Source organism: Juglans regia, chromosome 11, assembly GCF_001411555.2.
Source record: "Juglans regia cultivar Chandler chromosome 11, Walnut 2.0, whole genome shotgun sequence".
In the NCBI taxonomy this organism is placed as follows: domain Eukaryota; kingdom Viridiplantae; phylum Streptophyta; class Magnoliopsida; order Fagales; family Juglandaceae; genus Juglans; species Juglans regia.
The window spans coordinates 27,956,301-27,983,644 of record NC_049911.1 but is presented as its reverse complement, the minus strand read 5'-3'; the positions used below and the strand labels follow the sequence as shown (position 1 = coordinate 27,983,644).

The 27,344-nt window shown below is 38.2% G+C and overlaps 1 protein-coding gene across 3 annotated transcripts; it reads right to left on the bottom strand.

Annotated features, from left to right (window-relative positions):
* Window positions 1-3,236: 3,236 nt before the first annotated feature.
* On the bottom strand, window positions 3,237-27,024 carry LOC108984515 (large proline-rich protein BAG6-like). 3 transcript variants are annotated; one of them, XM_018956498.2, is made up of 18 exons: window positions 26,826-27,024; window positions 25,427-25,571; window positions 25,200-25,317; window positions 24,610-24,717; window positions 24,382-24,500; window positions 24,143-24,226; window positions 23,091-23,279; window positions 22,939-23,008; window positions 22,707-22,861; window positions 20,716-20,880; window positions 20,565-20,636; window positions 20,211-20,331; window positions 19,762-20,079; window positions 19,489-19,649; window positions 19,255-19,404; window positions 4,514-5,107; window positions 3,745-3,900; window positions 3,237-3,578 (listed from the first exon to the last, which is right to left on the bottom strand). In XM_018956498.2, the coding sequence occupies exons 2-18, from the start codon at window positions 25,553-25,555 to the stop codon at window positions 3,507-3,509; spliced, it is 2,781 nt and encodes a 926-aa protein (XP_018812043.1). In that variant the 5' UTR covers window positions 25,556-25,571; window positions 26,826-27,024; the 3' UTR covers window positions 3,237-3,506. The 3 variants fall into 3 exon arrangements, with proteins under 3 accessions (XP_018812043.1, XP_035538544.1, XP_018812044.1); XM_035682651.1 differs by having other exon boundaries at window positions 23,091-23,261; window positions 26,826-26,993; XM_018956499.2 differs by having other exon boundaries at window positions 24,619-24,717; window positions 26,826-26,993.
* Window positions 27,025-27,344: the final 320 nt, after the last annotated feature.

The following is a 27,344-nucleotide window of genomic DNA, read 5'->3' as shown; positions in this document are numbered from 1 at the left end:
GAGGTAGGGTTTAAAATCTCTGATTTAGGAATAATGTGGTCTCTCAGACGGTTTGTGTGCAGAGAGTTATAGAAATTAAGACTATCCTAGACACAAAAGTAATTTGTGTACTAGTGAAGTTCCAATTATGAGTAATTGACTTATAATTTGAGATTTTTTTCTGTACGTAACAGATTACAATTGTAACTTCATTTTTATAAATAAAGTCTATTTTCAATAAATAAATAAATAAATAAAAATCAGCATTTGGATAGCGAGACAAGTATTTTGAATGCCACCGTCGTCGATTCGTCGAGGACAATATTCCCACAGAAAATGATTATATTCCTTTTTATCTATTTTGGTGAAAAGCAAATATATGAACAGAAAATAATGGAATATTGTTTGGTTGTCGAAAAGCAAGGACAAATCATTTTCTAATTCACACACAACCACGAACCAATCTATATAGGGACGAGTTAATGACAAATCATTTTCTTTCCTTTTTTTCTTTAAAAAAGAAAAAGTCCCACTAAAGTTTCATATGGATTAGGACTGGCCATATTTTTCCAACACATACATAAAAAATTAAAATTACTTGGGGTCCTCATATATGTTGATCATGGGCGTCCCCACAGTCAATAATCACGTCTTTATAACATGTGCCATCGTGGACGAAGACTTTGTTAGGTGAGTAATTTCGGTTCATTAAATTTAAGGAAATATAAGGACCTAAAACGCGGCAAATAAAAGGAAAAATAACATATTATATTAATAATTTATATATATATATGTATGTATTGTTACGCGGTCCGAAATTCAAACAAGAAGCGCCTAATTAGAAGGTACATGAGGGGATGTGTCTGCTGGTATCATGGTATATATAGTACTTACTTCTTGGAGTATCTTAATTGGTTCGGTTAAATTCATCTTTAAAAGTTAATTAATATCATATTTTTTTTACATTTATCTATTCTATTTAAATTCAATTTTCACATTGAATTAGTCATTTACTCTTTATATAGTAATAAAATATTATTAATTTAATAATTTTTTTATTTAATTTATTTGTATCACATTTTATAATTCTACCAATTTAACATTAATAATAATTATATTCTAATTAAATTAAATTAATAATGATTACATTTATTAAATATTAATATTAATATTAATATTATAATTAACTTAATAATTAATATTCTAATTAATTTATTTTTATCACGTTTTATATTTAATAATAATAAATCGAACCCAATTTCTTAATTACAAAAAATACCTACATATTTTGTGAGAGAAGTGAGAAATGAATATTTTAATATTCATCTACAAATTTGAAGAATCATTGTATCAGATGTCTAAAATTTTATACAGATGTCCAATCTAATGTGGTATTTTTTTGCACATATTAGCTAAAATTGAGCTATTATTAGATTTTGACCAAACCAATAAAGACGCTCTTAGGTGTGTTAATTTGTTGTTTCACAGGAACCATCCCTCCGCAATCAGTGGGCAAATCAAATATACATGTTCCAACCAACCATGTAGGACAGCGATATTGAACATGTTACAACACAGCACACAGCTGTCGCAGCTCAGCGAATTATTGAAAAGAAGAAAGAAAGAAGTGCGAGTATTATTTTCTCAGAGCATCCTCGTTAGCAATTTTATTCAAAGTTTGTCTAACAACATCATATTTTATCCTGCATAGTGCATTGAAAGAGGTAAACTCAAATGTAGATGAAAGTTATTACTATTTTTTTTTTAATAAGAAAAAATAGTAATAACTTTCATATACAGTAATTGGCCATATTTGTATGGAATTAATTACGTCTCTAGCCATAAATTTAAAACTATTATTTTCTCTCTCCATATAAAACCATAATATTTCTCCCTACCCTCGTTTTCATCTCTTTGCATTCATCCATGACCCATTTTGATGTACAGGTTATGAAATATTATGAAAATAATAATAAATAAATAAGCATTAAAAAAGTAGATAAATAATAATAAATAATAATATTTTATTATTATAGAAAGTAAAATGACTAATTTCAATGTGGTATTTATGTTTTGAGTGGATGGTCAAGAAATAAAATGTGACATATTAGCTAAACATTGGCTAAAAAAACCAATGTTAGTGCACTATTTTATTTCTCTTGATTAGCCGTCTTTTTATTTCTCTCTTTATAATTTTTTTTCCCTATATCGACATATAGACTATGAAAGAGTCGAATTCAAACAAATATGTAGTTAATTAATTTAATTTTTATTCGAATATGAGTCGAGTTTAGATTGATAACCGAATTATGTTTTATGTTCATGACACATTCTTGATATAGTTTGTTAACGAGTATAGATGTATTTAAATATTGTACTTGGCCTATCGATCTCTATTGACCTTGATCCAAGTATCAAAGTATATTATATATAAAAACCAGCACACCAATCAAATAACACCAAGTATTTATGCAAACATGAAAATATCTGGCCAAGGTTATGCATAAAAAACCAACAAAGAATAGAATGAAAACACGTACATTATAAGACTTTCGGAACAATCAAGAATTTAAATCACAAGGATATATAACAATATCCTTCCTTCTCATATGTGCGTGTGTACACGTACTTAAAACAGGTTTGCATCTTGGAATTATGTCCTCGATCAAGGGCCTTAAAGATAAACCAACCAACCAATCAATTCAATCACATCGTTCCATTTGTAATTAGATGAAACTCTAATCCCAGTGGTTAGTAGAGTTTTAAAGCATACAGAATTACTGTTAGTGCATTTTTCTCCCCCATAAAATAACTATTACAGCATTCTCAATGGTTTGTACTAAACCATGTTTTTTTTTTTTTTTTAAAGTTTTAATCAAAGCATGCCTTGCTCATCAAGTCTTAGGTTGGGTTTGGACAGAATGAGATGTTTATTATTATCATTTTTATTTTAAGATTTGAAAAAATTAAATTATATATTATATTTTTGTATAAAAATTTGATAAAATTATAACGATGAGATAAGATAAGAAAATTTGTGTATCATACCCGGCCTTAATCCTCAGTGCCAAGTGTCTGTCACTTGAAAAATAAATTTTGCTTTTCAAAAATTACAAATTGTTTCAGTTTTAAAAATCCACGAAATATAACATGGAAAAAACAAAAAGAATGCAATCTGCTCCGGCTTCATAGCAGGCAGCTGCAGGCAAGGTTGCATCAGTGCACCCAAAATAAAATTTATCTCGAGGCCGAAACAGTTTGGAAAATTTAGACACGGATAGTTGCAATGATCATAAATCATTTCTGATAAGTGACAATAATTTTTATACACTGAATCAGACAACAAGTGGGGCCTGCAACACGCATACCAACTATAACTTAAAAGCAAAACATGCCGCAAACCTACACTGTACAAGGACACTGAGAAACTGTAAAACAAACTGAAAAGCCCTGGCCAAGTGAATAATACCCCCGTCATAATGCTCATAATGATAACTCATAAGAGTCACAAACATGCCCACTTCTGTTCAGCAGTTATCCTGCCCAGACTCACCCTGAAGTCGTCGATGAATATCTCGCCGTAACATCTCCATATATTCCTGCACAAGCCAACATAAATATAGCGTCCCCGTGAACATCATGCAAACCATAAAAACTCAGAACTTTTGAAGCTGTCAAATGAAATGTCTTGCACTCAGTTCAATCAAATTATAAAACAGACAGCATTCACGACACAATAAGAATTCATAACATTTGGACGCTTACATTAGCAAGACCTTCATCGCCCCACAGTTCATCAACAAGCTCTTCAGAACCACTTCCGCTGCCAGATAACATAACTGCATTTTCGACTACAGAATGGAAAATATTTTCGGGTGGATTCAGTTGTTCAATCTGCTGAGCCAGTTCTTGGAGGTTGGTCTGAAAAACAAAACAGATAAAGATAAAATTACAGCAGAAGATGGTAGTAACACAAAACAAAAGTGTCTAACGTTTAAGAGAGATCAATTATCCGCCCAGACAGAGAAGTATCAGTTTCATATAACTAGCAGTTATGGTAACAGATGCTCCAAATTGACGGAAAGGAGGAGGATATTAAGTGTATTTTTTTATAGCCAAAGGACACGATTTACTATCAAGCACCAGATCCCACAAGATACCAATCGCGACAAAAATAGTTCAGAACTACATAATCAACTATCAGAAGCGATGTTCATATAGTATAACTCTACAGACTTTCCATGTTAACAAAAAAATTCATAGATTTAGTTTCCAAAACTTAGTTTGTCAATGGAAGTGCTCAAAAGTTCAAAAAAAGTCCTCCAACAACATGAAGCAGTTTGATGAGGCAACAGTATCAAAAGCATCAAGGTATTTCAGTAGAGTTTCTTGGCAAAGCCATGGCAAAAAGATTTACTTCTTCCAATAAAAGCACTATGGTAGATTTGACTAACAGCCCACAAGGAGCAACAGATGCTAAAAAACAAAAGAAACAACAAATAAAAATCCTTTATGGATGTGTGCGTATGAAAACCTGTAAGTTTTGTTCATGTTGTTTGTCATCACTGCTCAGATTCAGCTCATTATACTGTGATTGGGGTTCGGCTTCCATGGGAGGAAAAAGCTGAGGGGGAGTTGACCCACCACCGAGGGCTTGGGATACAATCGGCATCATCTGTTGGAACATCCTAGACAAATCAAGGCCACCACCCTGGCCTCTTCCGAGCCCTGCAAACATGTTTCCAAGATCTTGGCTATCAACCTGTTGAACAATTTGACCAACTGCATTCCTCATCTGTGGGCTCTGAGTCAGCTGTTGCAGCGTATTTCTCAAAAAATCAGGAGAGCCAACCCCAGTTTGCTCTGAAACACCAGCCAACAAACCATTCAAAGCAGGAGTTTGCAGGACCTGAGACATAAGACTTGCCATATCAACTGCAGGGGGTGGTTGCTCTGGGGACCGCTCATTCGCATTCACATTCACACTATTTACAACAGAGCTACGAGATCCCAGAGTTTGCAAAATCTGTTGGCTGCTTGTTCTCATCTGCTGATTTTGATCAGAAGAAGCGCTGGTAGTTCCACCATCACCACCAACAACCTTCGACTTTTGCTGTATACCTCGCCTCTGATTACATTAGTATTACATGAATTTAGTATCTATGAAATATATGATGGTAAAAAATGTCACGTAAAAAAAAACTCAGCAATGTACCAATAGCCGACACTTCATTTGAACAAAAAATAGAAGAAACTAGAAACTAAGCTAAGTGGCACAAGGCTTGCATAGTCGTTCAACAGAGAGAACCAAACCTGAGGGAGAATCCTTAAGTAATAATTTGAAAATATAGGAACTCAAGCCAACAGGTCAACTTTTGACTAAGGGCTGGTTTGGATAGTAAGATAGGATGAAATTTTCTGTAAATAGTAGTGAAATGGTTTGAGTTAAGATATTTATGGAGTTTTAAGAAATGTGAGAGAAAAAGTTGAATAGAAATTTCAGAAAATTAAAATATTATTAGAATATAATTTTTGTTTTGAGATTTGAAAAAAGTTATTTTATTTTTTGTGTTTTGTTTGGAAATTTGGAAAAGTTATAATGATTAGGTAAATGATTAGATGAAAGAAAAATTATATTCTTAAACCTCATACACCACACACCATCATTTTTATGATTTCTTTAATTTTATTCTCTTACCAAATATGTGGTATATAGATTATGAGTAGAATAATTTAATTATTTTAAGAATAATAAAACCAAAAAAAACTTTAAAAAAATATAATTTTTTTGGTGTGTGGTGTATGGGCTTATGAATAGCAATGCTCTATCTTGCTATCCAAACTAGGCTTTAAAACAATCTAGAATGAACATACAACAGGCATTTAGAGCACTGGCATCGGCCTGGCTAAATGCAAAATATTTTTTGATAGGTAATAGGATGAGAATACACCTAAATACAAACTAAAGAAAAATAGAATTAAGATAAAGCATTACAAATATTCATGTCCTTCACTAGATTGTTCACCCAAAAATTTAAAGTGCTAAAGAAAAAATCCCTAAATTCCCCCATTGTGGGTTCACAATCTTCGAAACACCTCCCATTTCTCTCCAGCCATATACACCACGACAAACACAAAGGAATCATCCTCCATTCAGCTTTATTGCCTCCACATCCCACAGTGCCTTGCCAACTAGCCAAGAAATCCACCACTTGAAAAGGCATTACCCAAGCAATGCCTAAGTAACTCATTCCATAAAGCAGTCACCATTTCGCAATGAAGAAACAGGTGGTTAACTGATTCTCCATCTTTTTGGCACAAGAAACACCAATCCATCACATAGAAACCCCTTTTCCTCAAATAATCAGTAGTTAAAACTTTCTCCAACGACACCAACTAGCAGAAAAATGCAACTTTACAGGGCACTCTAGCTTTCCAAATGCATTTCCAGGGTATGTTTTATTATCATGTCTATTTAACACCTTGTAAAAGAAATTCACCGAGAATCTGGATTTATTATCATGAGCCCACTGCATCATGTCCTCCCTGATCAGATCAATCTTCGAGTCATAAAGCTTTACAAAGAAATCAGCAGCTTTACTCACTTCCCAGTCCTGTAAATCTCTAGTAAATTCCACATTCCAATTCAGCATGTTATTAGAGAACAAGTAAGAATCAGCCACAGCAGCCACTTTATTTTTAACAATCCTGAAAAGACTAGGAGATGCTATTTTAAGAGGTAAATCACCACACCAAACATCGTGCCAAAAGAGAATATTTGTCCCGATCCCCACTTTGAAGTTAATGTTTTTAACAAAATCCCCACATCCCAACCGAATGGACTTCCATAATCCCACCCCAAATACCCCTTTTATTTCATTAGAACACCAATTCCCCCACATCCTTACATATTTAACATCCCAAATCTGTTTCCACAATGCATTTCTCTCATTGTTGTATCTCCAAAGCCACTTCTCAAGAAGAGCTTTATTAAAAAGCTTTAAATTCTGCACACCTAAACCTCCACAAGACACCGGAGTACAAACCTTATTCCAACTCACCAAATGGAATTTTCGTTCCTCCCCAATTTTTTTTACCGCCCCTGCTGGAATAGAGAAAAGAGAGAGGTAATAAGTAGGTAAATTAGACAAGGTGCTTTTAATTAATGTAACTCTTCCCCCTTTGGACAAATATAACTTTTTCCAACCAGCTAGTCTCCTTTCGATCTTCTCAATCACCCCATACCAAACAGCCACAGATTTATGAGGAGCCCCCAAAGGTAACCCAAGATATTTCATGGGAAGAGAAGATACTTTACAATCCAGAATATTAGCCAGATCATAAATATTGCTGACTGAACGCACTGGAACAACTTCAGACTTAGTTAAATTGATTCTAAGCCTGGAGACAGCTTCAAAGCATAACAATAAAGCTCTTAAAAGCACGAAGATGATCCTTGTTAGCATCACTGAAAATTAGAGTATCATCCGTGAAGAGAAGGTGAGAAACTGTGATGCATCCCCTAGAAGCGTCTCCCACCTTAAAGCCTGACATAAAACCTCTTGCAACTGCCATTTCAATCATACGGCTCAAGGCATCCATGACTAAGATAAAAAGGAAAGGAGATCATGAGTCTCCTTGCCTTAATCCATGGGAGCTACTGAAAAACCAGCCGGAGAGCCATTCACCAAAATAGAGAACTTTGCCGTCGAAATGCAATGTCTTATCCACAAGCACCATTTCTCTCCAAATCCAAATCTCCCAAGCAAGTAGAGAAGGAAATCCCAATTGACATGATCAAAAGCCTTTTCCATGTCCAATTTGACAAAAATTCCAGATTGTCCCATCCTTATTCTACTGTCCAAACACTCATGAGCAATTAACATCGAATCAAGGATTTTTTGCAGGCTTTTTTATAATCTTATCCAAAACCACGCAAAGGCGGTTAGCTAGCACCTTAAAGATGATCTTATAAACCCCATTAACCAAGCTAATAGGGTGAAAATCCCTCATATCAACAGCACCCGCCTTTTTAGGAATAAGAGTTATAAAGGTTGTATTAAAGGAACTAGTTTTATGTCTCTTTTCCTGTTTTTTTTTTTTTTCTCTTATTTTCTTTAGAACTGCTACTTGTGAACAACAAGAAGTGTTCATCTCATTCAACGTTCATCCTATGGTGTTTTGCTGACTTAAATATTCAAATTTGCCGGTTTGCTATCCTATGCATTGATTCCGATGGTGCCTTCCGGCGTTTGATGGTGCATTTGAAGACTATTTTCACTGGTAAAATATGTCTTTCATAAAAGGGATTAGTATTGAATTAAAACTGTTCGAGGTGTCATGGGATGGGAGGTTCGTGATCCTTACAGAGAAGGGGTGGAAAGTGGTAAAAAAGATGATATTGGGGTTGGGGACAGTACGTTGGTTTTACAAGGCACTGGAGGAGTGCTTGAAGGGGGAGGAAAAGGGTTCCTACACTGCCCACATGGATGGGGATAGGGGTTATATTGCTCAACGTTGCACCAGCTCTAGGGGAGAATATATGGCGTTGGTGGAGTATGGTGGAGGTGGACGTCGGAACTTCATCTTCATACCAGGGGATAGGGACAGAGTGGCTTGGAAAAAACTCGTGGTGGTGCTGAAGGAAGTTGGAAATGGTGGTAGTTCATGACTGTTTCCACCAGCCACGACTTCGCAGAACTCAAATTTCCAATCGTACAATGATGTTCTTCGAGGTAGCAGAAAGGTGGAGAGGCCTCGAGACGTGAACTGGGCAAAGAAAGTAGGTCTGTTGAAGCAAGGTCCTGTCACTTCTTTGGGTAATGATCAGTTGCGGTATGGAGATGGCAGAGTTTCTATTGCGCTGAAAGAGGAAAACGTGTTGAAGGCTCTATGCGATATGGAGGTGCAATTGGGAGAGCTAACAAATAAAGTGGGATGGCTAAAACGATGCGTTGAATCAAATGGGATGAGGGAGCTGGGCCTGGGCCAGGGATGGGAAGCTGAAGGCCAACGGGCCAGGGATTGGGCCAGGTAGCCCATAGGTAAGGGGAAAGGAAAGAGAGTGGGCCAAGGATGGGAAGCTGAAGACCATCGGGCCAGGGATTGGGCCACAGGTCTTGAGTTTGGGCCTCAACCCATCAAGGACCAAAAGAGAGTTGGCCCTTTTTGGAGGAAGACGAGCCATCGCTTCCAAGAGGAGGAAGCTGGCCCATCGGGGGGTGAGGCCGAGCCACCGCTCCCAGTGTTGTCTCAGACAACCTTGCCGAAGGTGGGAGCCCATACGGCGGAGGCAATGGCGCTAGTAGAGACCGTAACAGTGTCTGATGCCCTAAGAAAGAGCAAAAACACGACTGACGTTGAGGCAAATGTCTCGGACCTTGCACAAAAAGGTGCGACAGAGGACGGCGTTACCGTAACAGGGTCAGTTGCCCATATGGCAGTGGTGATGGCGCGTGCTGAAACTGTAACAGAGTCTTATGTCCTAAGAAAGAGCAATAACGCGGCCGTCGTTGAGGCAAAATGTCTCGGATCTAGCACAAATAGGTGCAATGGAGGCTGGCGACACCTCACCATTGGGGCTGGAAGTTTGTGCGATTGAGGAGATTACTATCATTGGTGCCATTCCCACGAGTGGGTTGCTACAAGAGTCAACCATGGGGGATGCTCAGAACCTTCCCAGGTTCGATAGCGACCCCTTAGGCTCGTTACAAGTGGTGGCTGGTGAAGTAGTGGGCCCAAACAGTGATGACCCACCCTTTCGGGAGCATGGAGAAGCAAGTTCAAATAAGACATCAGAGGACTCTTTTACGAAGGAGTCAGAAGATGAAGATATGCAGTTGGTCATATGCGAAGGGGAATGCATAGATAGAAGAGATGTTGAACCATTACGACTGCTCCCTCCTAGCCAAAACTCTGAAATTCCAGATTGGGTTTTCAAGAAAGTGGAGGAGTTGCAAGTTTGGGTTGGGGTGTCCTGTACAGGTTTTGAAGAGCAGTTTAGGGCTCTCATTATTGCCATTGAAGAGAGTAGATTGAAGTCGGCTGTAAAGAGAAATAGGGAACTTAAAAGACTACAATGCTCTATAAATTATGATGTGAATGAGGGAAATGGCGGTAGGGATAGAACGAAAGGGAGGGGGATGACCATTGTCCATGAAACCTAAGATCCTCTCATGGAATGTGCGGGGGCTTAATGATCGCAACAAGCGCCTTCACATGAAATCCTTGTTACGAATGTGGAAGGTGGATATGGTGTGTCTTCAAGAAACAAAGTTAAGGATCGTTGATCGAAGACTTATCCTTAGTTTATGGGGTTGTTCTTATGTGGACTGGTCATACTTGGCGTCGAAAGGAGCATCGGATGGGGTGCTTTTGATGTGGGATAAAAGAGTTGTGGAGGAGGTGGAGGAGTGTGTTGGGACTTTTTCGGTGGCTTGTTTATTCAAAAATGTAGTAGATGGGTGGGAATGGGCATATGCAAACATTTATGGGCCAAATCTAGATAGAAAAAGGAGAAGGTTGTGGGAGGAGTTGGCGGGGGTATATTATCTATAGGATGTGCCGTGGTGTATGGGCAGGGATTTCAATATCACTCGTTTTCCAAGCGAGTGATCAGGGAATACTCGCCACGCAATAGCCATGGAGGAGTTTTCCGAGTTCATGTTTAATTTGGATCTAATAGATCTTCCACTTGCTGGGGGTGAGTTCATATGGTCCAATAGTAGGGGGTGGTCGAGATGGATAGGTTTCTTGTCTCTCCTTCTTGGGAAGCCCGCTATTCGGAGTTGTATCAAAAGAGGCTGGCTCGGTGTTGCTCGGATCATTTTCCTATTATGTTACATTTTAGAGGCATTAATAGGGGTCGCCAGTATTTCAAGTTCGAAAATATGTGGTTAGCAGTGGATGGTTTTGCTGAGAAAGCTCGTACCTGGTGGTCTTCTTATCAGTTCTCGGGTACCCCTAGTTTCATCCTTGCAGGTAAGCTAAAGGCCTTAAAGCAAGACTTAAGGAGGTGGAACATTGAAGTTTTTGGCAATATTGACAACCAGAAGACTATCCTTTTGGAGGAGCTTTAGGAATTGGAGGAACAATTATTGTTGGGAAATGCCTCTGAAGAGGCATTATTGAGGAAGAGTGTGGTGGTGACTGAATTGGAGAGGGTCTTGTTGATAGAGGAAACATCGTGGCATCAAAAATCTAGGGCCCTTTGGTTAAAAGAAGGAGATAAATGTACGAAATTTTTTCATAGAGTGGCCAATTCTCATAGGCGCAACAACACTATTGAGACTCTTAAGGCAGGTAATCAAGTTCTCTCTTCTTCCCCTGATTTAGAGAATCACATTGTGAACTACTATGAGAATTTCCTCACAGAGCCAACTTGTTGGAGGCCAAAGCTCGATGGTTTGCCTTTTGAGTCCATTGATATGCAGAGTGCGAGTTGGTTGGAAAGACCTTTTGAAGAAGATGAGGTACATAAGGTCATTAGAAATATGGCCAAAGACAAAGCTCCAGGGCCGGATGGGTTTTTTATGGGGTTTTCCAGCATTGTTGGGAGATTGTGAAAGGTGATATTATGCGGGTCTTTATTGAATTCCATGCTTTCCAAAAATTTGAAAAGTGCTTCAATGCGACGTTCATAGCCCTTGTTCTGAAAAAACAGGGAGTGATGGAAGTTGATGATTTTCGTCCCATTAGCCTAGTAAGTGGGGTGTACAAAATCATCTCGAAGGTTCTGGCTAATCGATTAAGTGTGGTAATGGAGCAAATCATTTCGAAACCTCAAAATGCCTTCGTTCGGGGGAGGCAGATACTTGACTCAGTTCTTATTGCCAATGAGTGTTTGGATCAAAGGCTAAAGGAGGGTAAATCAGGCATACTTTGTAAGCTTGATATGGAGAAAGCCTATGATCATGTAAATTGAAATTTTGTCCTTTACTTACTTGGGAGATGTGGTTTCGGGAACAGGTGGATTTCATGGATTCGATACTGCATAACTACTGTGCGTTTCTCAGTGCTAGTTAATGGTACTTCGGTGGGTTTCTTCAATAGTTCCCATGGGTTGAGACAAGAGGACCCGTTGTCTCCATTTCTATTCGTAATTGTTATGGAGGCACTAGGTCGGATGCTAAAGGGCAGTTGTAGATGGAGGTTTTATAGCGGGTTTTTCAGCAGGCAATGGTACTTATGGCTGTGTTATGATCTCACATCTTTTATTTGCAGATGCTACACTGCTCTTTTGTGAAGTGGATTTGGGTCAAATCCAAGCCATAAGAGCACTCTTGTTGTGCTTTGAGGCTGTGACAGGTCTCAAGGTTAACTTGGGCAAATTTGAGATGGTGGCAGTGGGTGTGGTGCCCCATATCAATATACTAGCAGAAACGTTGGGGTGTGAAGTGGGTTCTTTGCCTATGAAATATTTGGGCCTTCCTTTGGGGGCCACTTTCAAAGCTAGAGGTATTTGGGAAGGTATTATTGAAAGAGTGGAGAAACGGTTGGCTAGGTGGAAACGATTGTATCTATCAAAGGGAGGGCGACTTACATTGATCACTAGTACTTTATCTAATCTCCCAACTTATTTTCTATCTTTATTCCCGCTGCCGGCAGGGGTGGCGCATCGTATCGAGAAGTTATTCCGAGCTTTCTTGTGGGGAGGTCTAGGGGAAGAAACCATATTCCACCTTGTTCATTGGAATAAAGTTTGTTCCCCAGTTTCGAGTGGAGGTTTGGGTTTTGCGCAATTTGAGGACTTTCAATAAAGCTCTTTGGGGAAGTGGCTATGGAGGTATCAAGAAGAAGGGGAGTCTTTGTGGAAGGAAGTTGTAGACTCTAGACATGGAGGTGCTTGGGGGGGTTGGTGCACTAATGAAGTGAGGGGGAGAGTATGGTGTGGGTTTGTGGAGATATATATGGGGGGGATGGCAATGCTTTAAAAATAACATTAGATGTGTGGTCGGACAGGGCACCCGCATCAAGTTTTGGCAGGATATCTGGTGTGGAGAGTGGACTTTGGAGAGAGCCTTCCCAGCTCTTTATAACATTGCGGCTAATAGGGAGGCTTCGATAGCGGATCTATTTGTGTTTGCCCAAGACTCGTATCAGTGGAATATCTTATTCACTCGGGCCAACCATGATTGGGAGTTGACTACTGTTTCTGAATTTTTTAGCTTGATATACTCATCAGAAAGTTTAACGGCACAGGATGACAGATTACAATGGAGGTGCAAGGACAATAAGAAGTTCTCAATCAAAACATATTATAAAATTCTGGCATCGCAAGGTAATGTACATTTCCCGTGGAAAAGTGTTTGGAGGTCGTGAGTACCTTCCAAAGTGGCTTTCTTTGTGTGGACTGTTGCACTTGGAAAAATTCTAACCACGGATAATTTAAGGAAGAGGGGTCTCATTGTGATGGATTGGTGTTATTTGTGCAAAAAACATGGCGAATCAGTGGACCATCTATTATTGCATTGTGAGGTGACGAGAGAGTTGTGGAATGGGATATTTAGTAGAGTCGATGTTGCGTGGGTTATGCCGGCAAAGATGGTTGACCTACTTGCTTGTTGGAAGGGTCTAAAAGGTTGTTCTCAGGTAGCAGCAGCTTGGAAAATGATCCCGTTATGCATACTGTGGTGTTTTTGGATGGAAAGGTATGCACGATGTTTGGAAGATAAGGAGCGAACAATGGAGGAGCTACATAATTTTTTTCTGCACACTTTACTCTTATGGTTTTCAGCTATTGTTCTTAATGGAATTAGCGTACAAGAGTTCTTAGCTCTAATTTAGTTTATTAAGAATGTATTTAGGTGTTTTCTATTGTATTCTCCCTGTGTACATAGGCTATGTCTATCTTCATTCATATTAATGAAAATTACTTTTTACTGATAAAAAAAAAATTGAATTAAAACTTTTTTCAAATTTCCTGAAGGAATGAAATTCATCAAAAACTTTCATAATATCATCCTTCACAATAACCTAGCAAGCTTGGAAAAATGCCATGGAAAAGCCATCGGGACCCGGAGCCTCATCCTTGGACATGCCCCTAACCACATCAAGAACTTCATCTTCCTCAAAAGGTCTCTCTAACCAAACTGCAGTAGAGTGATCAATGGAGTAGTCACAAACCAGCCCATCTATCTTAGGCCTCCATAAAAATTCTTCCCGAAAAAGTTTTTCATAGAAATTCACAATATGATCTTCAATCTCCTCCTTATCACAAATCACATTGTCACCAACATGGAGGACATCAATGGCGTTATTTATACGATGAGAATTAGCCATTTTATGGAAAAATTTCATGCATTTGTTTCCTTCCTTAAGCCATAAAATTCTAGATTTTTGTCTCCATGAAATTTCTTCCATAAGCATAAATTTGTCAATATCTGCCAGCACCCTTTTCTTCAGCTCCTTTTCCTCATTAGAAATTGTACCCCTCAACTCCTTATCCTCCAAACTGTTCAGCTGTTCCATAAGGGATAGTCTAACGTTTTTTAACATTGCCAAAAGTCTCCACATTCCATTTCTTCAAATCTTTTTTGAGCTCCTTAAATTTTCCTGCCAAGATAAAGCTGAGAGTGCCATTAAAGTGATAAGAGGCCCACCACCTTCTTACTCTTTCAACAAAACCTTCCTCCGTCAACCACATATTTCCAAATTTAAAGTGTATTTTTCCCCTAACAATGCCCCCACAGTCCAACAGAATAGGATAGTGGTCAGAAACTACTCGTTGTAACCTTTTCTGATTTAATTCCGGAAAAAGAGCTTCCCAAGATGCTGAGACCAGAAATCTGTCAATACGGGACCAAGCTCTCGTTTTGAGTGTAAACTCCTCCCGCCATAGGTAAATTGATCAACTGCATCTCAGAAATAAGTTTTGAAAATTCAAATATAGCTTTAGAAATAACCGAATCTCCAACACGCTCACAAGGAAAATGCAAAATTTGACTAGCTATCACTTAAAACGCCTGGCATTGGACAAGCTAAGATAAAGGAGTTGAGGCTTTGAGCTACAGTAAAGCCAAAGATAAAGTCATCTTTGGCGTGTAACTGTTTTTTTTTTTTAACAAAGCATTATTTTAACAAAAATAATTTGTTGTTTGTTTTCTTCCCTCCATTCTGCTCAACGCCCACCTTCCTCTCCCTTTCTCCCTTCACCGAATCCCCTTTCTATTTTTTCTCTCTGTTTTTCTCTTCCCTCTCCCTTTCTCTCTTCCCTCTACACCAGACCAAGACTCCCTCTCTCTCATTCTCTCGATTTTTTCTTTTCTTTTTCTCAGTTTCCTCTACAGGTAGCTTTCCTCTCTCTCGTTCTCTTCCCTCTACACCAGACCGGCCTTCATCTCTCTCATTCTCTCCGTTTTCACCATACCGAGACTCGCTCTCTCTCATTCTCTCCGTCCACCGAAAACCTAACACTCTGCTGAAACCTACACTGTGACTACGCCTGGCGGCTCATCTTGAATCCATGGGTACTCTCTCTCTCTCTCTCTCTCTCTCTCTCTCTCTAACTCGAATTAAGTCCTAGAAATTTGAACTCTTTTATCAGAATCTGTTTTTTATTTTTTATTTGTGTTTTTGTTTACCCAGGCGTTTGTTTTTGTGGTTTTGTCAGTCATTACTGGGAAGCTTTGTGGTTCTTGTCTTCTCTAATATTTATTTTTCTTTGGCTCTGCGTTTGGTTTCTTTGAAAATGGAGTAATATAGCTAAGATTGACATTATGGGTCATGCGGTTTATGTTGTTTCGTTTTTTGGTATATGTTAAAAGTAGTTCATGTTGACTGAGGCATCCAATAGCTGTATATTACTGGGCTAGTGAGAGGCTCTTTTTGGTTCCTGGACTTTGTGCAAAATGGAAAATTTCCTTATCTCAAAATATTGATGTGCATAACTCTGCTAAAGATTTTCCCCTGGATCCATCTAGATTGTTAATCTCAACTACATTTGGTTGGCTGGTTGTAAATGGTTGATATAAGATGTACTCAATGTATTGTCTGAAACTAATTGAAGAATCATTTTCTGCACACTGTTTATATTTCTCTGGGACAGTTCTCTAAGTGACTGCATAAAGGGCTTTAAAAGCGGCATGGTGTGTTTATAATTAGATAACAGTTCGTAGAGGTATTTTCCGTTGAGTTTGATATGAGGTTTGGATGGAGGTGCCTAATTCAACTTATGTATTTTCTTTTTCTTTCCTGTCCTTATTGTTTCTGTCCCAGCAATCAAAGTGAGTGTTTTCCTTTTTGTAAAAATTTCAAATTTGCCAGTGAAAGTAATAATTGAGAAGACCTTTAAACCAGAAGTTACTTGCAAAATAAGTTTTTGTTTATTACAAACAAGGCTTGATGCTGAAATCTTGTAGGATGCTGTAGTTTTAGGGTGCTGCTGAGGGGGTTTTGAGTTTGGGATTTCTAATGTTGAAGAATTAAGGAGATTTGAAGATTTTACTGCCCAGGCAGGATTTTTTTTTTTTTTTTTATAAGTAGAAATATTATATATATAAATCAATAGGAGTAACCAAGTACACTGGAATGAATATTGGAAGGTGGTGCAAGATTCACTAGAATGATAGGCCTGAACAAGAATGACAGCAACTACGATGATCTATCGCAAGGATATTACCATAAACTTGATGAGGGATCCAACATGTCCATTGACAGTTTTGGAAGCCTGCAAACAAGCAACAGTGGAGGCTCTGTTGCATTGTTGTTTGCAGACATGGCTGCGGGTCTCGCAACAATTCCACACAGTTAGCCAAGTTGTTGCGGGTGCTGTCTTGGGATCCATCTTCTGTATTTTGTGGTTATGGTCTTGGGATGCTTTTGTTCTACAAGCATTTGATTCCAGTTTATGGGTTTGAATAGTTGTTGTTCTGGGAGCTGTTGGGTTTTGCCTAGGATTTCTTGTACATGTAGTTCGTAATTGGTTTCGGGATGAGGAAGAATTCTCTCATTAAAATGAAATTATTAATTAATATATGAAGTATATTTGCAAGATATATAAAATAAAAAAATGTCAAATATATATTTTTTTTTACAAATAAAAATATTATAAATATAAATCAATAGGAGTAACCAAGTACACTAGATGTATACAAGAAAACACCTAGCACATACAAGAGAGCCCTTAATGACCCAAAAATCTCATGAAACCTACCCAAACTACCCCAAGCCTGAATTGGAATGTAACACACCTCCCCAACCCCAACCCCAACCCCTTGTTTCCATAAAACTACCTCTACCCGAACATCCCACAATGAGATCGCCTTCACAATGCCCTCCATTTATTCTTCCCTCGACTTGAGCTACCTCTCTTAGCATCGTAGTTGATTGAACATAGAAGGTGCTTTAACTCCCTGCTTTTCTTAAAATGAGATTTGGTTTCAAGCGTGTGACTCGCCTCAATCGCAGTGAGTAGAGCTTTAAATTGATCTTCATATTCTCCCTGTTCTCCATATGAAAGCCCCAGGATTTGTTGAAGTCCGTTAACTTTATCCAGAACTCAATCCGATGGTGAACCCGCTATATCGTTTAATGGAGGGATAGAAACTAAGGGAACGACATTATCCCCAGCCACGGTACCCAACTGCACTCCCAATTCCAAACCTTCCCCCACATGAGGCACCAACGACAAACCGCTAGTGTCCATTATTTCTGTCACCATTACAGGTTCCTCCCCTCCACCAACATTGCTTGACTTTGCACCGCCCCCCAACGATCCTTGTCATGTTGCTTTGTTTGCCCTATTATTCCCTCCGTAACACAGGAAGGGGAAGCAATACCTTCTATAACCCCGTTTGCATCTTCCAAAAGAGGTTTGACTGTTTCTTCCAAAATATTCAAGACCATGAAGGGTCCCCCGTCTTCAACTAAGGATGAACCCTGGATAGAAGTACCAACCCCATCTGCATATGGTGATTGAAGTCCTACAGCTCCCTCAAGAGGCGTAGTGACACTAGCATGGACAAAGATGCCAGCGTCCAACAAACCTATCTGTGACGGCGTTGAAACGCCCTTTACCGGCACACTTGTGGCCTTCAAACCCAAAGGATCTACCCCCCGCCATCCCTCATCCATGCTCGGCCCACCGCCAAAACCCATGACTAAGTCCAGCCCCTTATCCACTTTAATCATCAGATTTCTCACATACTCCATAACTCCCTTCAATTGAGCTTTGACATCCCACAAGACCCCCTCCACCTCTCCTAATGTCACCTGATGGCCTTTATCTCCTAAAAGTGCCTTACTCTTTCCTTTTGCCACTGAACTGTTCTTGACCAAACTATCCACCAATGACCTCAACACCACAACGTACGAAGCACCTTTGACTGAGGACAGCCTTCCCACTGTTTTTCCAAACTCCCTAATAACACTTCGAATGGACTACAAAAAGCCTTTCCATCCAATGCCATTAGCACCCTCCGGAATCACCAACAATCATTTCCTCCTTCCATTCCAGAATTCTAAGAGTTGCAGAAAGCTGCCCCTTACGTTAGCATGATGTTGAATGATAAAAACTCAACTACTCATCTTTAACTCTCTAAAGAAACCTTCATGACAGATAAGTTCTAAACAATCATCAATCCCCTTAGCCAGCCAGCCAGCCACCCAAGAAGCTGTCATCCCCCCTAGACAAAATAATATAATATTATATTAAAATAATATAATATAATATTATTATTTTGACTTTAAGATTGCTAGTCCAATCTGGATTCACCTAGCCAAAAGTTGAGATTCTAGCCAAACTTTGGAATTGGCAATGGCTAGGCCATTCTAGCCATTGCCAATGCTCTAAGAATGCAAGGCATGATTATAAGAAATGTTTAGGAAATAATGTTATATAATATTTTGCAAAGTTTAAATTAGAAATGAAATTATCAGTCCAAGGCTCCAGCTCCATGGCTTTATAAACTTCTATTAGTTGATTTGTTGCCACCCATACATCTCCGAGCAATGAACATTAAGTGGAAAACGGCACCAATAAAGCAAGAACACAAGCAAACTAATATAAAACAACATACTAAAAGTAAATAAAGAACATTTTTAGTTTCTATATATTTAAGTCTTGCAGGTGATGTTCCTTTTTCAGTTATTATGACCACTTTACCAGTATTATTAAAAAACCCTCAATACGTATACTTTCATTAGATGCTGAAACACTACACCAAGTACCACATCCGTGCAAACTTAGATATATATATCCGCTTTTTACAGAGAATTTAGATATAACTTACACTAAGTTATTTAAAAGAATACTAATAGAAAATATAATTAGCTTACCTTAAGTTCCAGACCTCCCAGCCCTAAACCTAGTGGAACAGCTTTGGCATCCTCATGTTTCTGGTCAGATCCCAGAGCATTGCCCTGAAAATCTTCAGACTTGGCTGCAGTTCCTCCACTTAAAGCATCGCTGTTACTCAATTGGTCGAGCTGTTTAATTAATGAATCAGCACAAGATTCAAACGACAATTAAAAGAGAAATAGGAGCCCCATATTGCACACAACAATATATACCTTCTGACCTTCACTTTCAGTTGTGCACCCAGGTATGGATGCCCCAGATTCCCCAACTCTGTTGACCGAGCTGAATGTCGTGGTGTTTTTCTGTTCATTCCCCACATCATTACTTGCAGTAGCAACAGAAGAACTTTGAACAGTTGATTCTGTTTGGCCACCTGTGTACAGAAAGATAGGTTAATGAGTTGGGTAGCATTATATTAATTTTCATACAAAAAGTAAATGGCTTCAGTATTATGTAAACAAACAACTATATATTTAACCAGCTACCTGATGAAACCATGCCATCTCCTTGCAAGTTACCAAAAAAATTCCTAATTCGTGAATTAACTTCAGATATAGATGGTAGTGAAACAGAGTCAGAAGGTGGTTCTGCAACAGAAACACCAAGACCAGGCTGTGCTACCCCAGAACTTGCAACACTACTAGGTCGTGATGGGACAGTGGTTGCAATTACATTTCTCATAGGTAACACCCTTGCTGCACCTGAATCACCAGAACCAGCACCATTACGACGTTCTCCCTGCATTCCTTCGGCATTACTGGCCCTTGTACCAACCGCAGAAACAATTGGTGCAAGTGAAGTACCTGATATTAAACAGCACTAAATCACCGAATAGAAGGTACATGGTTCAGGTCAGTACAAACAATTTTTTTTCTGAATAAATTCCATTAGGGAAAAAAAATCAGAAACCTTATGCATATAAGCAATCTATTACCGGCATGTATATGAATGTTTATGTGCCTTGGAGCACTCCCTATACCAACAGGACCAAAAGTCATAGGATTTGATTGAGGAACAGAACCACCAAAGAGAGAGCTGGTTTGAAGAGGAAAGGGCTGCAAATGGTACAAGATCACCAATATATATTGACATCAAAATCAACACAATCATATGTAACCATACTACCAGGTTAGCCAAGCTAATCCACTCTCTTTTCTAATCTATAGCATGATCGACTTATTCCACTGCACTTGTTAGATTGTTCTACTTGTTCTCTAATTGGAGACTAGAATATGTCATATCCATATTCAGTGTACTAACTAAACCACATCAAAATTCAGGGACAAACCTGAACCATTATAGGATTAGGCCCAGATGGAGATATGTAAACTGCAGGTCCAGCATTCAAAACATATTCTGTCTGCAAATTGGACCACAAGTATATCAAATGCCTTTTACTCACAAAAGAACCAAGGGATTTAGGAAGGATAAGACCATACAGGAGACTGTCCCATCCGCAGAGTCAAAATTGTGCGACCAAGCTCAAGAAGCAAAGCACCTAAATGTTGCATTGCAAGACCTAATTGCATTGATTCTGTCTGTATCTGGCCCCTTGTGGCAGAATCAGAAGAAGATCCCCCTTGCTCCAAGGATCCTGCAGTATGCTACGAAGTTGCAGCAAGTTACAAATAACACATAATCAGACAAAAAGGAAAATGTAAAGAATGTAAAATTGGCACATCCGAGTACATCCCAGCTTCATTAATCTCACTGTACATCAATAAGAATTTGAAAAACAAAATAAATGCTGTAATTCATAAGTATCCCCGTCGGCATTGTGGTGAAACATGTATGGCACAGTAGCAAATAACAATATGCTCTATATAATCCGCTGAATTCATTTGATAAATGTTTAGATTGACCCAGTGGGTGGATGACTCAAAACCATAAAGAGACTCCAAGAGATTAAAACATGTTCCATGGGGCCTTCTCATGCTTTGTCTTTTGTAACAGAGTCTGTTTATAGTCATGACATTTTTTCATAGTCAACAGGGTTGAAATTTCCAGGGAAAAAAAGAAACATCAATTTCAGGGACTCTGAATGAACTGGTCGTACCCCAAATTGACATAGGTGAACAAGTATAGTTATACTAGGACACTTAAGAGAATCATGTTGAAAGAACTTGGCAAAATGACATGTGACTTCGGGGGATGGGTGCTCTCCTATCTTTTGAATAGGAAACTAGCACATAGCAAGAATCAGCAGCTATTTACTAAAATTTAATTTTAGCCATACAATTATTAAAAAAAACATTCCAAAGATTTGAAGACATTCTATAGTTTGGCCTTAAAAGGATATCGGTGGTTTCTACATCCTGACTTGTCATATGTTGGTTTCTATAGATTCATATTTATACAGATCCACAGCCAAGCATTCCTTTTGAAATAGTGTCTCCCTTGAAGCCAAAAGAACTTAGCCTATAGCCCAAGCCACTAGAATTTGGCCCAATTTGTTAAAATCAACCACCTTTAACTTGGGATTATCCAGAAAATGCTTTAATGTAATTCTTCAGCATTCTTCATCTTGCTAACTCAGAAGCCTTCTATGATCTATCTTCAAACTATCCACTTGAAATCATTTATCTAAAATCCCAAACAAGATCGCAGGTTTCTTGGCCTATCGTTAATTTCCTGTATCTATTAAAAATGAAACAGGAAAAAAGTGGTGAATCTACAAGAGAGCATGACCATAATTACATATCAAACAGGGTATGCGTCTTATTTATATTTTCTATTTTTCAAGGAGTGGACTACATACTGTCACATGTTTCATCTTCACTATAAACATTAAGGGGATGCTTGGGGAATGAAATGAGAAGAGAAATCTGTGAACAGTGGTAAAATGGTTTGAGTTAAGATGTTTTATGGGGTTTTGGGAAATGAGAGAAAAAGTTGAATAAAAATATTATAAAGTTAAAATATTGTTAGAATATAATTTGTTTTGGGATTTGTGAATTATTTTTTGTATTTTGTTTGGAAGTTTGGGAAAGTAGTAATTATTAGATGAAAAAGTTGAAAATTTGAAATTGAAAAGTGTTTGTATTTGAGTTATATTTGGGAATGAAATTTTGAGAAATTTTGAGATGGGATGTGTTTCCCAAACAACCCCCAACTTTGCCTAGCAAACTAAACACATCACTCTTTATGTTATATCAGGAAAAATACAACGGAGAAATTCATTTATTTATCTAGAATCCTTATAAACAACACATTTCCATAAATAAGGCCAGGGAGGGTGAATGAAAAAAATAGAGAACTGGCGAAAGACAGTCCCCTATTTTCTTCATGATAAATTCCTCTGAAAGTAGCAAAACCAAAAGTTATTCTCTTCTGCTAAAAAAGAGGGAAAGCATTTTTCAGAGAGAACAAATATAATCAAACGCTGAGTGAAAACAAAGAAAAGTATTAGTATTCTGAACATAGTGATTACAGATAGTGCAGCAACTGCATGACCGCTGAGAAGACGTTGTGCACGACGCAGCACAATGCTCAATGCTTCAGGAGTATGCAACCCATGGGCAATGGAGGGTAATTCCACCCTCGGGAGATCACCAGCATTTATTGAAGATGAATTCGGCTGGTATCCTGCATCAAGGAGAACTGGATAATTTTATGCAGTTATTGGCAACTACAAGATTAAAAAGGAATTTCGAAATAATCACCATTTTGTGATAGTGTTTGCTCCATGCGATTCATAAACTCAGAAAGTGTACTCAAAGAATCAGGAATAGGCTGAAATGGGAAAGAAAATGACATTAAAGAAGAATTAAATGTGAAGCACAAGTAAGACATCAAGAAGAGAATATATCACAACATGAATGGAAGGAACAGGTACTGCTGCTGCAGCCAGAGGGATTTGCACAACTTGATGTACAGATTGGAATGGTTGCCCAGAAAATGCCTGTCCAGACTGCACTTGATTTCCTGTTTGGGTCTGAATTCCAACATTACCACGTATCCCTTCTGTTTCATTTCCTCGAGGAGCCTGAATAGGAGCATTTGGCTATGACAAGAGGGGAAAAAAACATATAAATGTTTATCCACATGAAAATTAGACTCACATTCTCTCTGAGTCAAATGTTCTTTACCAACTCAAACCCCTGATGAAAAACAGGCTTTGTTGAGACCATTAACAGATTCAGTTTCTTCTCATGAGCCCCGATGCAAATGTGTCTTAAATTGATCACACACTATGTGCCATCGAAATCATGAGCCCCTAAATATGCTTAATCTATTGCAGTCACAGGTAAATCCCAACTAGTTGTAGTTAAAATCCGAGTGGACATGCCCAATAGCATATCCATTGTCAAGATCCAATCACACAAGCCGAGAAAGGTTTAAACAGCATTCTACAGCCAATACAAATGCAGACAAGATAAGAGAAAAGACATGTTTTGCAAAAGCTTATTTACACCCATCAAACTGAAGGGAGGTGATACGAAAGCTATAAATTCAGCAATCCTTTACTTCAACAGTGCTGCGCAAAAAACATGTAAAAGTGTAATTTGAGATGAGTTTTTTTTTTCAAGGTGTTAAAATAAGTCATGAATGTCACAGCATAATATTTACAGCAACCAAAGAGGAAAAAAATGATTTGGTTCAAACAACAATGTGAGGAAGAAATAATTTTATTTTGAAAAAACTATTCCACAAAGGAGACAAAAAAGCTGAAGCAATAAAAACTAATTCATCTACATCCTCAGAAGAATGAAATGATTAGCTTGATTTATGAAGCCAATCCCATAGTTATAATTCTAGCAGTTGACTAGATAGATGTGTTAAAAATGCATAATATGGGAGAACTGAGATGAAATATGCTCACGATGTAATGACCACCATTTTCAAGGAGCATGATGCTCTACTTACCAAAGTAGAAGTCTGTGTGCCGCTAGTGCCAACGCTTGTAGGCTGGCCACCAATTCCTATAGAATTCAGAACTGCCCCAATAACCTACAAACAAAAAGGCATAATGACTTGTGGCAATGCTAATCAACATAAACCTACCTCACCCCTGCAGCCCTCTACTAACAAATTTTTCTTTATAGGTAGCCCTCTAATAACAAATTAAAGTATAGATTTCACAAACGAAAAGCAAAATGCCGCACCCGGGAAAGGTCAGGTACAACTCCTTCACCTTGATCCCCAACATTAAAGGTTCCAAGAACTACACTGTGTGAGATTTGCCCCACACGATTACGGGGGTTGCCAATACTGGCATCACTTCCTGCCAACGCATGTAAAAAACCACTATCAGTTTATCTTACAACTGAGCTATTTTCATATTTTTCTTTAGTCTAATATTACTGGAAAAGCAACATGGTCCCAAAGCCAACCTCTATTACCATTACTCCCAGCTGTCTCTCCAGAACCAGCACCAGATGAAGGTTGCACCTGTGCTGGTTGCCTCTCTACTAAATGCAATGTATGCCCATTCTCCACGTCTACATCCGATTAAGGAACTACTGCTGAAATTTATGGGTATAGTGTTTGTTTGCTTAACATGAACCCATTCTAGAGACAATAAATATCAGTGACAATCAGAGATCAACCAAGCCTTCTATAAACCATATAATAAGGAGTTGACCAATTAAAAATAATAAAAGCCAAGTTAACTCTGTGTGTATTCGCACATAACTTGACAAGTTTTTACTTCAATCTATTATGGTTTACTTGATTTTTTTTATCAGTAAATAAGAATTTTGCTTGTTACGATTTACTTGATGTTAAATGCTTAGTTAACTGGTACCATTATCCATATAGCAGCTGAACACTCGAATGGCATAGGAAGATCTGGGATCAAACCACTTAAACATCGGCAAAATAATACATCATAATGTTAAAGAAAATATAGTAAAAAATAATATGGAATGATGTAAATCTCCAAAAACATTCAGTTTAGAACACTAATACTGTGGCTGGATACGATATTCAGAAAGAAGATGGTCATCCTTTAAGACCCTTCCCCTGAAAATCAACCTTTGCTGACCAACTGGGACGCCAATTTCATTAGCTATTTTCTCCTTGAATGATGAAACAGGCATCTGAAATAACTCAAAAATGGAAAAAGATTAGACATAAGAACTATCCAATGGACATATAATCCATTCATATATCTGGAAATAACAAGAAATAAGGTAGAGTGGCGCTCACATTTTTTTCCACTTGGAAACTGTAAATCCGGGAATCAAGTGTCTTGATGTTCAGCTGAACAGTCGAGTCTGAGCTTTCCCCTGAAACTTTTGCAGTACTGGAACCTTCATTAGAGAATTGATTTGCCATGCTATATCAACAGAAACTGTCCAAAACACACAGAATGTACTCGGTCAATACTACCCAGATAATTCTTTAAGATGCAGCACAAAATACACAGCATAGGAGGCATACTACATAAATGACACTTTACTGCCTAATCTCGATAAGCAAAAATGCCTGGAAAGGAAGGCAAAAAAAGCTTTACAGAAAACCAAAATCCTCGGTGTCTCAAATTGAGACCCACCATAAAAAAAGAATTCTTAACAGTGCACAGGGCATTTATTAACCCTTTACACATTTTTAATTTTTTTACTGATCAAAAAAAAAATTTGTTGCAAGTAACCATAAGAACAAAAAGTTCTGATTATAGAACAGGTCACCTTTTCTGTCCATTAAGGGAGTTGCTTCCTAATGCAAGAGTGCAATCCGACAATTCTTGCATAGAAAAAGCGGTTGCATGGCAGCATAAGCAAGCAGATTAAGATGCCAACCTTCAACTTTCCATTCTAGTAGCTAATAGCCAACCATCCTTTTTCCTCATTTAAATTGAGAAAAAGAGCAGATAAAGGTATACTTAGACTAAACACTGACATATTGCACCGGATAATGAATTCCCATGAACACTACCATGCTCATCACATTGAAGTCACAATATGATGTGCGCATACCAAAACCCACGACTCATTAATGTCCATTATGAATCGTGGGTTTCATACCCGAGTCACAACTTAATTGCAATTCCACGTGATATTTTGCCATGCTCGGGAATGCAACTGGCATATCTTATATTGAGAGACTTACAGGTTCGAAAATTTCTCTCATCCACTACCGGAACCACATGCCAAGACCTATGGGAATGGAACTAACCAAAGCAAGCGAGGGAAAGCTTTAATTTTATTTTTAATCCCGGATATCAATTAGATTTTACTCCATTTGTATTAGATTTAGATAAATTCCAATTTACAATAAAACGCCTCACCCAACTCTTTTCCTTGCAAACAAAGAGATTTTCAAGCCCTACGGCTCCAGTAATCAAGCGAATGCACACATCCCCAGCCTAATATTCGTTAAGTCCAGAAACCCAACTCTATCACTACTTACCTAGGGCTTTTCAGGAAATAATTCAATAAATAAAATCCCAAACTACAAGGTAGATATCGCAATAGAGAAAATCAAGAAAAGTAATCCTCGAAATCTCAGCAACAATCTAAGCTGTGAGAATTTCCAGGTCAACACGCTGCGTATCACGTTATGCGTAATGATACAAACAAGAAACGAGGTAGGAATACAGACGAACCTTGTCGATGTGGACGGCCGGGAAATGAATCGGAGAGCGGAGACGAGAGCAGTATGAGAAGGGCTGTAATTTATTTCGATCGCCAATAAAGGGGATAACTTGGTGTGTAAGCAAGACGAGCTTCCTTGGGCTTGCAAGGTTCGAGCACAAAAGCAGGGAGGTTTGGCAGTCCGGCCCGTTTTCCGAACGCAATTCCAATCCAGAACAATCTAGAATCTTAATACTATAAATAAATATAGATAAAAGTTAATATTAGAAGCATCTATTTTATACACATAATATGGCATCATCTAAACCACACATCTCTCCAAATTAGTGTTGAGAATAATCAACTAGAAGTAATCATACAATGAGTATAAAGTATACACTGTTATAATAACTTTTCTCTAACATTACTCTTAAGGCTTCGTTTGGTTATCTAACTACTCTCAACTCATCTCAACTCATTATTACAATTTTTTCAAATTCCAACACAAAATATAATAAACAATTCAATTTTTTTAAATTTCAAAATAATAA